The 12,785-nt window shown below is 44.6% G+C and overlaps 1 protein-coding gene across 1 annotated transcript; it reads left to right on the forward strand.

Annotated features, from left to right (window-relative positions):
* The first annotated feature begins 5,438 nt into the window (after positions 1-5,438).
* Positions 5,439-12,511, forward strand: FAM89A (family with sequence similarity 89 member A). The gene is made up of 2 exons (XM_064158494.1): positions 5,439-5,773; positions 10,545-12,511. The coding sequence occupies exons 1-2, from the start codon at positions 5,522-5,524 to the stop codon at positions 10,701-10,703; spliced, it is 411 nt and encodes a 136-aa protein (XP_064014564.1). The 5' UTR covers positions 5,439-5,521; the 3' UTR covers positions 10,704-12,511.
* The last annotated feature ends 274 nt before the right edge of the window (positions 12,512-12,785 follow it).

The following is a 12,785-nucleotide window of genomic DNA, read 5'->3' on the forward strand; positions in this document are numbered from 1 at the left end:
TTGCTTACAACAGACTATTTTACAGAGAAATAAATACTTCTTCTTAAAAAAAATGATTGACTACTACACCTCACTCAATAATGTTTCAGACTCCTGGGGAATCTGACATCACAACTCTTTCTTCTTCTGCATATCCACAGCCATCCCTGTTCAGCAGGGCTTTCTTTCTGTCACGCAGTTCTGCCTGCAGATTTAGAACTCTCATCATTTTTACCTCAAATGACCTCAGCCCAGCTTAGACAGCATCCTCCAGATCTGACCCCATTGTAGATCTCACTAAAGTAAAGGGTCTGCTCAGTGTCACTAAGATAATAAGACAAATACCCTTAAAGCCTGTAGCTCTGATTCCCCAGCTATCTGCTTTCAGTAATCAGATTCTGGAAAGCTGTTACTGCAAGTCAAGGCAGTACTGCTAAGAGTAAGAAGCGAGGTGTTGTGAGGCTAACAAACAGAACTAATGGTGGAGCAGCAGTAATAAATACTCCCCCAAGTCATCTTTTTGAAGAGGCAAATGCTTATCAGAGCTATAATGAACTCACAAGAAAGGCAACAAATAACAAGCCAAAAACACAACCAAAAAGCACTTTGAAGTCCTTTTGTTTTGTATTTTTGACACAGTAAAAGGAGATAAAGGTAATCATAGAATTATAGATTCAACCAGAATCAACCTCCAAGATCAGTCAACCTAGCACACAGCCCTGTCCAATCAACTAGACCACGGCACTAAGTGCCTCAGCCAGGCTTTTCTTCAACACCTCCAGGGACAGCAACTCCACCACCTCCCTGGGCAGCCCATTCCAATGGCAAATCACTCTCTCTGGGAAGAATTTAATCCTGAATCAGAATTTCTGACACAAAAGTACAGACTCTGAGTATTTTTTCTCCTCTTTGCAACACAAACCAGCAGTACTTGGCAGCCAGTTATTGCTGTCTGGAACATGCCAGTGGTGGAACTGTTGCTCACACACACTTACAGACCAGTTCATTCCTGTAACCTCTGATTCCTGCTTCTTTCTGAATCTATTGTCCTTGGTCTGCCCAGTCCTAATCATCTTTCTGTCATGCCTACTCCCCACATGCTGGACATTCTTCCTCTCCTGTTATCAAAATTTCCCTCTTTTTTTTTGTTCTCCTGGAAAATGAAAGAATTAGCAGCCTTACTTCGCTGCATAGGGCCAATGGGCAGCAGAAGATACTGAAGAGAAGCTGAGGAAAGCAACAGCATGGCCACTGAAACAAGAAGGACAAATCCAAAAGGCAAGAAAATTGCTTGGCAACAGGGTCCAAGTGAGGACAAGGACAGGAACTGGTGAAAAATCAGTAAGAAAGGCAAGAGGAACAGGCTGTGAGAGCAAGTGCCATGCACAGTGGTTTATAACCACAAAACCACATTTCATCAAAAATTTTAAACTGAAGTCTGGACTCCCAAATCTCCCTATTTCTGTCTCCAGCAGTTCTGAACCCAGCAAACAAAGGCTGAGGTGTCCTTCTTGGGTAGCAGATCTCTAAGAAAATAACAGCCCATTATTGCTCCTGTTTACTCAGGTACCTTAAATAGGTGGATCTCTGCTCTGGATTTAAGAATACAACTTTGCTAGGGACCTAGCTGGAAGCCACTGTGATATTCTGTGTGTTAGAATTTACTTGGACTTTTAAAGTGCATGTACACTTTTAAAGTGTAGAAATATATAGAGATATACTGGGGGTGGGGGGGAGTGGGAAAAGTGACACAATTAGGAATTGATCATTTTTATTTAAAACCACTTCTCAGATGAAAAGTGATGCTCAAGAATTTAATGATCGCTAGCAGAAAATCTGTTTTCTGTTTGGATATGCCAGTGTGTGGCATCGTATTTCAGGTGCCCATTATACCCAATGTCTTCTAAATTCTACTGACCCAAAGGATCACCTTTCATGCCATTCTCAGAGCACCACAGAAAAATGTGATCTGTCTTCCTCCACAAGTGATAAGAAACAGTAGCCCTCATGAGAAGCAGGGTATGTTCAGGCACTCTGACTAGAGGAACAAATGGAGGAGTAAAGCAAGTGTCATCAATTATTAATTTATCTTGTATGTGCCTAGCTTCTGATAACCAGATCCTGACCTTCCCTTGACAAGCAATCCCATCTGAAAGTTAACCCAAGAGAAACATCTTGCAAACATGCAAAGGACTTAACATTGATGGCACTGACAGATGAGCTCTGGGATGTCTTGTCTGGCAAGATTTAAGATATCCCTGATGCACAGTGGACAAAAAAATTACATTAGCCATGTCACTGCAAAATATGACTTTAAATCTGCAGTGAAAATGTCTTTAAGTACAGGTGCTGCTCTGTAGAGGCTAACTTGTGTACTTTGAACAGTTCTGTCAGGCAGAACATCATCTCTAGAAATCACAAACCAGGCACTTTAAATTAGTAATGTTTTTTAACCATGACCTATCTTTAGCTCCTTGTGTCCTGGTTCCAGTGTGGAAATTAATACTTCTATCTCAGAGTTGTCATAATAAAGCCTTTATCAATGTCTGTACATAAGTGTCAGGGCTGGGATGGATACTGAAGGAATGCCAGATGCTAATAACCCCTGCTCCCCTGCCAAAGGGAAGGGAAAAGGATTAAGAGAGACTTTAGGTTTGGAAAACAAACTTTAATAAATACATAATATACACACATATACACACACACACACACATATACATATATACACACATAGTGTCCAGTTCCAGCATCTCCATCATAACGACGACACAGATCTGCTGGAATGAGTCCAGAGGAGGGCTACAAAGATGATCCAAAGTCAGGACAACCTCTGCTATGAGAATAGGCTAAAGGAGCTGGGACTGTTAAGCCTAGAGAAGAGTCAGGGGAGAGGGCGCTTACAGATCCCTTCCAATACCTGAAGGGATCCTACAGGAAAACTGGAGAGGGATTTTTCATAAGAGGAGAAGGGTTTTGAGCTAAGAAGAAGTGGGTTTAGATTGGAGCGTAGAAAGTTCCTCAGAACAAAAGTGGTGAGACTTTGGAATAGGTTGCCCAGGGAGGTTGTGGATACCTCCTCTCTGGGGGTGTTCAAGGTCAGGCTGGACAAGGCCTCGATCAGCCAAGTCTAGTTGAGAGACATCCCTGTCCATGGCAGGGAAGTTGGGAGTAGACGATCTCTAAGGTTCTTTCCAACCAAAGTCATTCTATGATTCCTTGATGTACAAACCCAATATTGAATCCAACCCCCAATGGCAAATAGTCACAGTCACCACTGATACTGTGGAAGAAGTCCCACAGAAGGCTCTGCAGCAGATGAGAACCAGGTTCAGTAACTCACGGATTGAAACTGAAGGCAGAATGGACATAGTTCTTGAATGCCAGGCACTGAGGAAGAGAAATAAGAGGAACTTGACCCCTGTGATCCAGTATGATGTATAAGAAATGAAATACCTTCTTTAGATCACCTGAACTGCCTGCTCCTCCTTTTAACTTGCACCCTCAATGCAATATACAAGATTTAGCGGTGATCCTGGTTCAGGTGTTAACTAGAAACATCCAGTGCTATCACTGCTAGAAGCAGACACTGTCTGAGAAAAAAATGCTGTTAATTTCAGAAAGTGCAGTTACTTAGAAGAATAAAATCACTGAACAGAGTTAGTTCTATTTTCATTCAAACTAGGGCAGTAAGTCAGTTATTAGAGGGGAAAGCATCATAGAAAATGCTGCATGAAACAGTCTTAATGCATCAGATAAAGATATGCTATAGTGGATATAGATCACCACATTGGAGAGAGGAATGTTAGTAAATAATATACAAATGATACACAGGCATTGTGCATCCTCCTAATGGACGAGGAAAGGAAAATACACCTAAAGGACTCAAGTGTGAAGAAAATGAATTTAGAATCTAATGAGATCAGGCAAGCTGAAAAAAATAATTAAGTTGGTCAAAATATTCACAAGCTTTTCCATATAGCTGCCATCTGGGGGATAAAAAGAGAAGGGTGGTTTAAAAGGAGACCAAATAAATGCATTTGCTAATAAGCTGGGGGATAATACACTGCCTACATCTCCACCAAACCAAATCAGTATTTTTGCTGTCAGGCACCCTTGACCTGGAAGGACGAGAGGTTTGTTGATGCTTTTTGATCTCCAATAGTGAAGGTTTAAAATACCTTGAGTTTCATAAAAGTTATCAGCTTTATCTTTCACAATTGACCTAGGCAGAAGGGGATTCATGACAAATGGGGGGTGGGGGGAAGGGGCAAAAAAGTCTTCTTGATTGCAATGTAAACAGCATTAAAACCCATACCATGTCATTTGAAAGATCAATCCCTACGGTAGTGTGTAAATATGAATAAAGATTGACAAAAATTTCCTTCCCATCCCCTCCCCAAGCAGGGTTGTGGCAGTAATAGGACCGCATCTTTAAACCATCTGGCTTTGTAATGGCAGCACATTTCCAGACCTCCAGTTCTATACCCTGCTTCCATTGGGATGTTGAATGACTCAAAATTGCTGTGATTTATCCAAGAGACTCCAGAGACACAAACATGTCAAAGCGTGTGTATGTGTAAGGGCACAGAAACGCCTTTAGAGCTTGCACGCTGAAGTTATTCCTGCGCACACCAGCACTGTATCCGCGCTGCTGGCTGCAGGGGTTCCCGCGCCGCACTGCCCCTGCCCAAACCCACCCTGTCCTGCAGCGTGGAACCTTTTCTTTCACGAAACTGCCTGGGTATTTCTGTAACCCAGCGCAATAAACTGCTCTGTGAATAAGCCCTGCTGCAAAACCAGAGCGCTAACTCCCTGCTTGAGAGATTAGACTCACAGATCAGGTGCACTGCAGTTCGTGTAGTTGCGATGCTCAAAGATGAAGACTTTTGTAACAAAGCCTGCTGTGAGAATGTGAAGGGAAATATCTTAATGGGAAGAGTACTTTTGTGTTATCAGGTGACGGAAACAACACTATCGCAGCAGAGAAACCGGCCGCCTACCGCCTGCAGCATTTAATCCGCTTTCATGCGTGCTTTCACTGCATTTCATCCCCTCCCTGACTGTCTCCCAGCACCCTTGGACCAAGCCCAGAGGTTCAGCCCCGTCGCCACAGCGGCCTCTCCCAGCCCGAGGTGGTGACCGCGGGGGATGTTTCTGCGGAACAGACCCGCCGGTCCCGGCCCGAGCCCCGGGCTGAGGCTGCAGGCCGGTTTGCCGCCAGCGAGCCAGGCCTCGCCCGGGGCAAAGCCAGCCGCCACGCCGCACCTTGTCTCAGACAAAGCCGCCACGCCGCGGCGCAGCGACCGGGCCTGCCCTCGCCGCATCCCGCACCGCCGGCCACCTGCGGCTCGGCCCCACGCGGGCTCCCCTCCCCTCCCTGCCTGCCTCCCTCCGCCAGCCCCCGCACCGGCTCCTCCGCCCCCGCCCCGCCCGCCGGGCCTCTCCCCTCCGCCCCGGCCCGTAGGCGGGGCGGGCTCCGGGCGGTGCCTCCCGCAGCGGGGCTGAGGCGGCTCTTTCCGTCGGTCTCCGCCGCTGCCGCACCATGAGTGGGCCGGGGCTGCTGGGGCCCGGTGGCGTCTCGGGGCTGCCGCCGCTGCCCAAGAGCCTGAGCGGGCTGCTGAACTCTTCCTCGTCCGGCGGCGGGGGCCAGGGCGGGCGCTGGAGAGACCTGGAGCGCCTCTACGCGCAGAAGTCCCGCATCCAGGACGAGCTAAGCGGCGGCGGCCGGGGCTCGCCGCGGCCGCCGAAGCCTCCTAACCTGGACGCGGCGCTAGCCCTGCTCCGCAAGGAGATGGTGAGCGGGGCAGGGTGGGCCGGGCCTCAGCGGGGGCGGCAGACGTGGCCAGCGGCGGCGGGGGGCGCTGCCGCCGCCGCCCAGCGGCTGCCCCGGGGCCGGAAGAGCTCCCGGTGGCGGTGGCGGAGAGTGGGCAGCCCTAGAGGGTTCGGGGCCGGGCTGGTACAGCCGCACATAACCTGGCTGGGCTGCTGCAGGTAGCGTGAAACGCATGGGTAAGGTTGAGGGGAGAGTCAGGAGCTCTGTATCCCCCAGGCTGCGTCTGTAATGGTGGGACTTCTCCTCCCGCGGATTGCCATCCCTTTGAACCTGACACCCATTTGGAAACGCTGCCGTTTAAGGGGGGGAAAAAAGCATCAATACTGATTCATTCATTTCAAGTGAAGTGCAATTAAGCATCTTTTTCGTCAGGACTTTGTTTTGAGTCTATAGCGTGGTGGTGTTAGTGAAATTCCTCCGGGCGACCTGGCACACCTTTTGATTAAACGCTAATTTGGGTGTTGGTGATTTACTGGTGCCAGCTGCAGTTGTAAGAACCATTAATAACCTAAGCACTGCGCACTTAGTGTTCTGAAATACACAAACTATGATACTGTTGAAAATCTGCCCCTTTTAAGGTCTTCTTCACGCAGTTTGAGCACAAGAAACTCTTGCTGAAAGACCTTTCCATGGATTTCAAAGGACAGTGTAGTGTGGTGAAATCTTAGGCTGCCACTAGTGTTCCAACAAGTAGTTCAAATACGGTTGGAGATATTACTGCAACTGTGTTTTAGAATTGCTGGGTCGCACTGAGGTACAGGAAGCACAAGTAGCTGTTGGCCACTGGGACTGAGAAGGGCCATGAGGATGCTCAGAGGGCTGGAGCAGCTCTGCTATGAGGACAGACTGAAAGACTTGGGGCTGTTCAGTCTGCAGAAGAGGAGGCTCCCAGGTGACCTTCTTGTGGCCTTCCAGTATCTGAAGGGGGCCTACAAAAAAGCTGGGGAGGGACTTTTTAGGCTCTCAGGGTGTGACAGGACTAGGGGGAATGCAGCAAAGCTGGAGGTGGGGAGATTCAGACTGGCCGTGAGGAGGAAGTTGTTCACCATGAGAGTGGTGAGAGCCTGGACTGGGTTGCCCAGGGAGGTGGTTAAGGCCCCCATGCCTAGTGGTGTTTAAGGCCAGGCTGGATGAGACTCTGGCCAGCCTGCTCTAGGGTAAGGTGTCCCTGCCCATGATAGGGGGGCTGGAACTAGATGATCCTTGTGGTCCCTTCCAACTCTGACTGGTTCTATGACTCTGTGAAACAAGGAGTCATCCTATTAGTCATCTTAATCCTTTCCAAAAAGGCAAAGATAACTCATTATAAAAGTCTGATCTATTTTTCCTAATGAAAAATTAAATGAAATGCTGATTGAAGTAATCTGACAGCTAGACTTCCCCTTTGGTATGTTATCCTTGATGATAATTTGATAACACTTCTGAAGAAAAAAAATAGTTTACCTCTGAACACATCAAAGACGTGAAAGCAACAGTCTCCTCACTTCCAGGCATACTTACTTGTGGCCTGTAAAAATTAGAGAGACTCTTGTGTACTAATAAGCTGCCCTTCATCAAGTAGATGATAGCACTTTAAATCGAACACTTCCTTGCAGCAGTCAAAGATAGCATTCCTCTTGAGTAATGACCCTGTTTTAAATTGTCAGTAATGAAGGAGGAAGAAATGCATTGCAGCATCCTTCCCCACATGACCAAGCAAGGTACCACGTATGTAAATCTTTGAAGATGAAAAAGTGATTCATTTAGGTGCTTTAGAGGTGGAGAGAGGAAGTGAGAGGTCACTTCAGAACCAATAATCCTGAGTAACAAGAGTCGATTGCATGGGACTGTGTTATTATGGATTGTCTTGTAGGTGTCATGGTAAAACTCTAGAGTCAAATGCACATTGGCTGGGGGGAAAAGTTTATGCTTCTGCTAGCAAGTTTGGACGTTTCTTCAGGCTTTTGCTGCCTCAGGGGTTGTACTTGAAAGCTGTGAATGGCTAGAGGCTGCCTTTTCCTCAGTAGACTTATTCTTCTTGGTTGTTGAACACTAATGGCAGCTACAGAAAAATATTAAACATAACTATTTGGTGTCAAGGCATGCTAAATTAATTCTGCTAAGCAATTCTATCTTGGAGATTGCACTTGACATGGAACTGATCTTCGCAGAAAGCGCTGAAGTACTTTACAGAGCTGAAACAGGAGAGTTGCTGATGAAAATGCTTCTGCTTTCCTCAGGAGATGAAGCATCTGTTTGTCTCTAGGCTGAGTTTTTTTAGCTCAACTCGTTCTTAATTGCTCTTTGAACAGTTCTTCGTTGCACTCTTGTCCTTCAAACATTTAGCTCTACTGCAAGTCTGCCTGATGGGTCTCGTGTTTGCATATCATAGTGTTAAGTCCAGTTTCACAGCATCCTTTCTTACTCGAGGCGAGCAGGTAAGACTGCCTGCAGACTGCCACCCAAAGGCTGATGTTCGGACTTTATTATTGGGCAGGTAACAGTTGTTAGTTTAACTAATCTGAAGAAATTACTTCGGCAGGGCTAGATAGAGGGATCTGGATGTGGTACAAATACCTCCTTTTTGTTTTCTCTCCAGCAGTCTTCTTTGGTTGGTTAATTTTTGTTTGACACATTTTGGCAGGAATGTTGCACAAGTGCTGGTTTCCTCTTACATAATAGAGAACAAGGAAGAGTAGAGTGTGTTTTCTGCAGAATGCATGCTTAAACAACAAGGGTAGAGAAAGTCTGTGTGTTCCTTATAGAGGAAACTGGAGATGAGTAAGAAAAACAGCCTAGTTCCATGGTGGTGGAAAGGTTTGTCTGCAGTCTCCCAGCAAGCTAAAGCAGCCTTCTACATCTTGTTTGACATCTTGTCCTAAAGTCCATGTTTGGTCTGTTTGGGACAACATGTCTCACCTCACCAAGTGATTTGTGTTGTTCCTGATAGATCCCATGCCCTATTTTTCTGAGTTGGAATGGCATTGTGGTGTATAATACTTTTTTTCCCTTCTTTTCTCCTCCTTCCATTCTTCAGAAAAAGGGACCAATAGGATAGTTCAGCAGTACCAAAGAAGATCCTCATGTGTTTTTTTCTTGCGGTTTTCATGTGTGCTGAGTGTATTTGTCCTTAGAACTGAAACATGAGATACTTTTTTTCTGAAGAAAGAATTCTCATTCTGGGTAAAATGGTAGGCTGGCATTCAGACTACAGGAAAGGCTACTAACATTGTTTTGTTGTTTGGGAGTTGTTTTTCCTCTGGATGTCAGTTGTAGCAAAACCTTTCACTGAAACTGAGCTTCGCTAGGAACAGCCTGTCAGCTTAACACTTACTTGAAAATTCAGGGAGAAATGTCTGCCTCTTGAAAATGTTAAACTACAAGACAAAATCTGATTTAGTTTGATCTGACTTGGAGAGGTAACAATATCAAATGAACTCTCCCTTGTGTTGCCAGAGATGAAAACTGTCATGAGTTAAGTGTCAAGCTTTATTTTGCTTTGTGGTGCAATATTTAGGGTTTGTACCTGATATATGAGATGCAAGCTACAAGGTAATGTTGTTTCAAATCTTCATTAGCTCTGAAAGTAATATTTTAGAAGTTTGTGGACCAGAATATTAGTGAGTGCTTACTTATAGATCAAGTCTGTGCTTGAGTAGCACCTGAAGATATTCTGAAGATTTGCAGGCTACATGGTATGCCCTTATCTCACTTCTGATGTAGTTTTGCTGCCTTCAAGTATCACAGTATCACCAAGGTTGGAAGAGACCTCATAGATCATCAAGTCCAACCCTTTACCACAGAGCTCAAGGCTAGACCATGGCACCAAGTGCCACGTCCAATCCTGCCTTGAACAGCTCCAGGGACGGCGACTCCACCACCTCCCCGGGCAGCCCATTCCAGTGTCCAATGACTCTCTCAGTGAAGAACTTTCTCCTCACCTCCAGCCTAAATTTCCCCTGGCGCAGCCTGAGGCTGTGTCCTCTCATTCTGGTGCTGGCCACCTGAGAGAAGAGAGCAACCTCCTCCTGGCCACAACCACCCTTCAGGTAGTTGTAGACAGCAGTAAGGTCTCCCCTGAGCCTCCTCTTCTCCAGGCTAAACAATCCCAGCTCCCTCAGCCTCTCCTCGTAGGGCTGTGCTCAAGGCCTCTCACCAGCCTCGTCGCCCTTCTCTGGACACGCTCAAGCATCTCAGTGTCCCTCCTAAACTGGAGAAGTAACATGCTGTATTGTGCTATACATACCTGGCCTTGTCAGATGCCTGTGTATATCAACATAGAAAATTATGGTAGAAGATACTTAACTGGGAAGTGGAAAACAGCCACTTGCAACGTTTAGGCTAGACTATTTTAAACCAAACCAGAGAGCCTATGATAATGTGTGAGAAAGGGGTGTGAAAGACATACAGTGTTGCTGGAAAAGTCTGTCTTTTGCATAATATGGATTATAGAGCTTGTAATGCTTTGGATAGGGGTGAACTGCTTATTGGAAGTTAAGTAAGGTGCTGTCATGTGACAGGATCTTGAAGAACACTTTGCTCGTGTTCTGCTCTATCGCATCACATTGCACTTTGTTCTTTTGTCTGGTTTATCTTACGGGAGAAAATGAACTTCGCATCATTATTTCATTACTGTTCAAGGCGGAAATAAATTCGATGCTTTTGTTTAACAATGAAAGATACATAGCATTGTACAGCCAGTAAAATCACCATTGTAAATATTGCTTGTTTGCTTGAATCCTCCCCACCTCAGGTTGGCCTCCGGCAGCTGGATATGTCGTTACTGTGTCAGCTGTACTCCCTTTATGAATCGATTCAAGAATACAAAGGCGCCTGCCAAGCTGACTCTAACGCAGACTGCACGTATGCTCTGGAAAACGGTTTTTTTGATGAAGAGGAGGAATTCTTCTAGTAGGAAGATCACCTCCAGGCTGACTGAGGTTCTTCTGTCCTTCTCTCCCTCTAATAAACCTCAGCAAGAACAACTGGAATGTGTATGGACCCTCCTCTGGAGGAACCCCCAGCTATCCTGAGTAGTGTTAAGTTAACTTATTTTAACAAGTTGTCAGTACAAGTTACTCATGCAAATACCACTTGAGGAAAGTGCTGTACTCTAACTTTTGAAGAGTCCTCAGACATGCTTGACAAGCATTTTCAATTTAATTTGCAAGGTGGGTGTTTTCAGCTTACAAACATTGGTAGCTTATAACTGGAATTTTAATGGTGGAAGACAGCAGCGACTTGCTGAGTTGTAGTAACTTTGTACAGAGAGAGGGAAGCCTCTGCTGTGGTGTAAATAGCTATAGGTGGGTGTTTGTGTTGGTTTTTTTTTAAGTCAACAATATCAATAAATGCAGTTTGAACTGGCGTGTGGATTCACTCACATCCTTAGCTCTGCTAAGCCTGTTTTGCTTTTACCAGCTGCATCCAGTTTTGTACTGGGTGAATTGTTTACACAGTTTAATGTTGTTTCCTCCATAAGCTAACTTTGACTTTTTCATAGTCCTAGCTTACAAGATGTACATGTGATAGTGGATGTTGGCAGTTTTTTTTTTTTAGTGTTGATCTAATTTGCTTCCTTGGTACTGGCACTTGGCATTAACTTTTATACTATTGTCTGGATTCCTCACATCAGCATAGCTCTTTGACTTGCTGAGCTCTCTTCTGAAATGCTTTGCTTAGCTTTTACTACACTGCATAGTAAAAGCACAGATTCACACATAGTCTGTCTGCCACTGTGTGGCTTGGAATAACATGAACTCTTGTGCAAGTGTTCTCGATCATATGAAGAATAAGAAAACCTTTCATATGACACAGTGGGACAAATTGCAATATTTTATACTGGGTGAACTTTGTTTCTGTAAGGTAAACCACAGCTCTTTTTAAAAATGCAAAGTAAGTATTTTGAGCATATGCACTGCATGTTAAAACTTTTTATACTAACTTGCTCTTTGAAAGTATAGCTTATTTTTGTTTCCAGATTTTACTAAAGCACTCAGTTAAGTTTTTTTATTTCATAGCGTGTACATGTAATGCTTAACTGGCTTGGAAAAGGAGAGCTCCCAATGCAATTTTCATTTCTTAATTCTACAGATTGCTGTAAAACACAGTGCCTGAATCATGATACAAACTCGTAACTTAAGGCTGAAATCTCTAAGGGTTTTTGCATGGTTCACATCTGGCATAGCTTACAGCTTACAGAAAGTATTGGAGAACACTTTCTGGCAGAGGTTCTCTCTTAGTTTTTAGCAAAAGTTAGGATGTTGCAGTGATAAAAGCCAAGAGGATTCCAAGGTGGAACTTCTGTGCATTCTCTTTAAAACTGGCTTCTTTTAGTGGAATTTAAAGACTGCAAGAGTAAAGACTGTGCTGTAATTGTGTATGTGTATAAATTCTTCATCTGATTTGTGACTATGGTTGGATTTTTTTTTTTTACTATATTAATTCTGGTCTAATTACTTCATGAAGGATAAGGCAAACATACAACTCAAAAGGCTACATCTGTATTTAAGAAGTTGTAAGAGTATGTGTGTATATGTATGACTACACACACACACACATATATATATATGCAGCTTCATACTTTGACTTAAGAATGTATCAGCTTTGAGTATAGTTTGATGTGCTTTTGGTATTTAGATGAAGCTTTTTCTAATCTGGTAAAGTACTGCTATTTTCTTGCTCTTTCCTGAAAAATAAAAAGCATGGTGTTTAGCAGAACTTTTTCATGTTGTGTGTATTTTAATTTACCACTTCATAGAGTCAACCAGGTTGGAAGAGACCTCCAAGGTCATCCAGTCCAACCTAGCACCCTATCCAACCTATCACTATTTCAGTGACTCTAAACCCTCCCTCCTCCCCAGCCTCCCCCTAGGGATCCTATGACTAGTCATTATGCCTGGGCTGAAGCAAGCAATATTAAAATTGCAGTGTAAAAAGGTTCTACTTGCCTATATTTGGAATGAGAATTTCCTAGTTCACTGGTTTAATTGAA

This window comes from Pogoniulus pusillus, chromosome 18 (assembly GCF_015220805.1).
Source record: "Pogoniulus pusillus isolate bPogPus1 chromosome 18, bPogPus1.pri, whole genome shotgun sequence".
In the NCBI taxonomy this organism is placed as follows: domain Eukaryota; kingdom Metazoa; phylum Chordata; class Aves; order Piciformes; family Lybiidae; genus Pogoniulus; species Pogoniulus pusillus.

Coding starts and splice junctions, on each gene's coding strand:
- FAM89A (XM_064158494.1), top strand. CDS start 5,522: ATGAGTGGGCCGGGGCTGCTGGGGCCCGGTGGCGTCTCGGGGCTGCCG. Junction 5,774..10,544: donor CCCTGCTCCGCAAGGAGATG/GTGAGCGGGGCA, acceptor TCCCCACCTCAG/GTTGGCCTCCGGCAGCTGGA.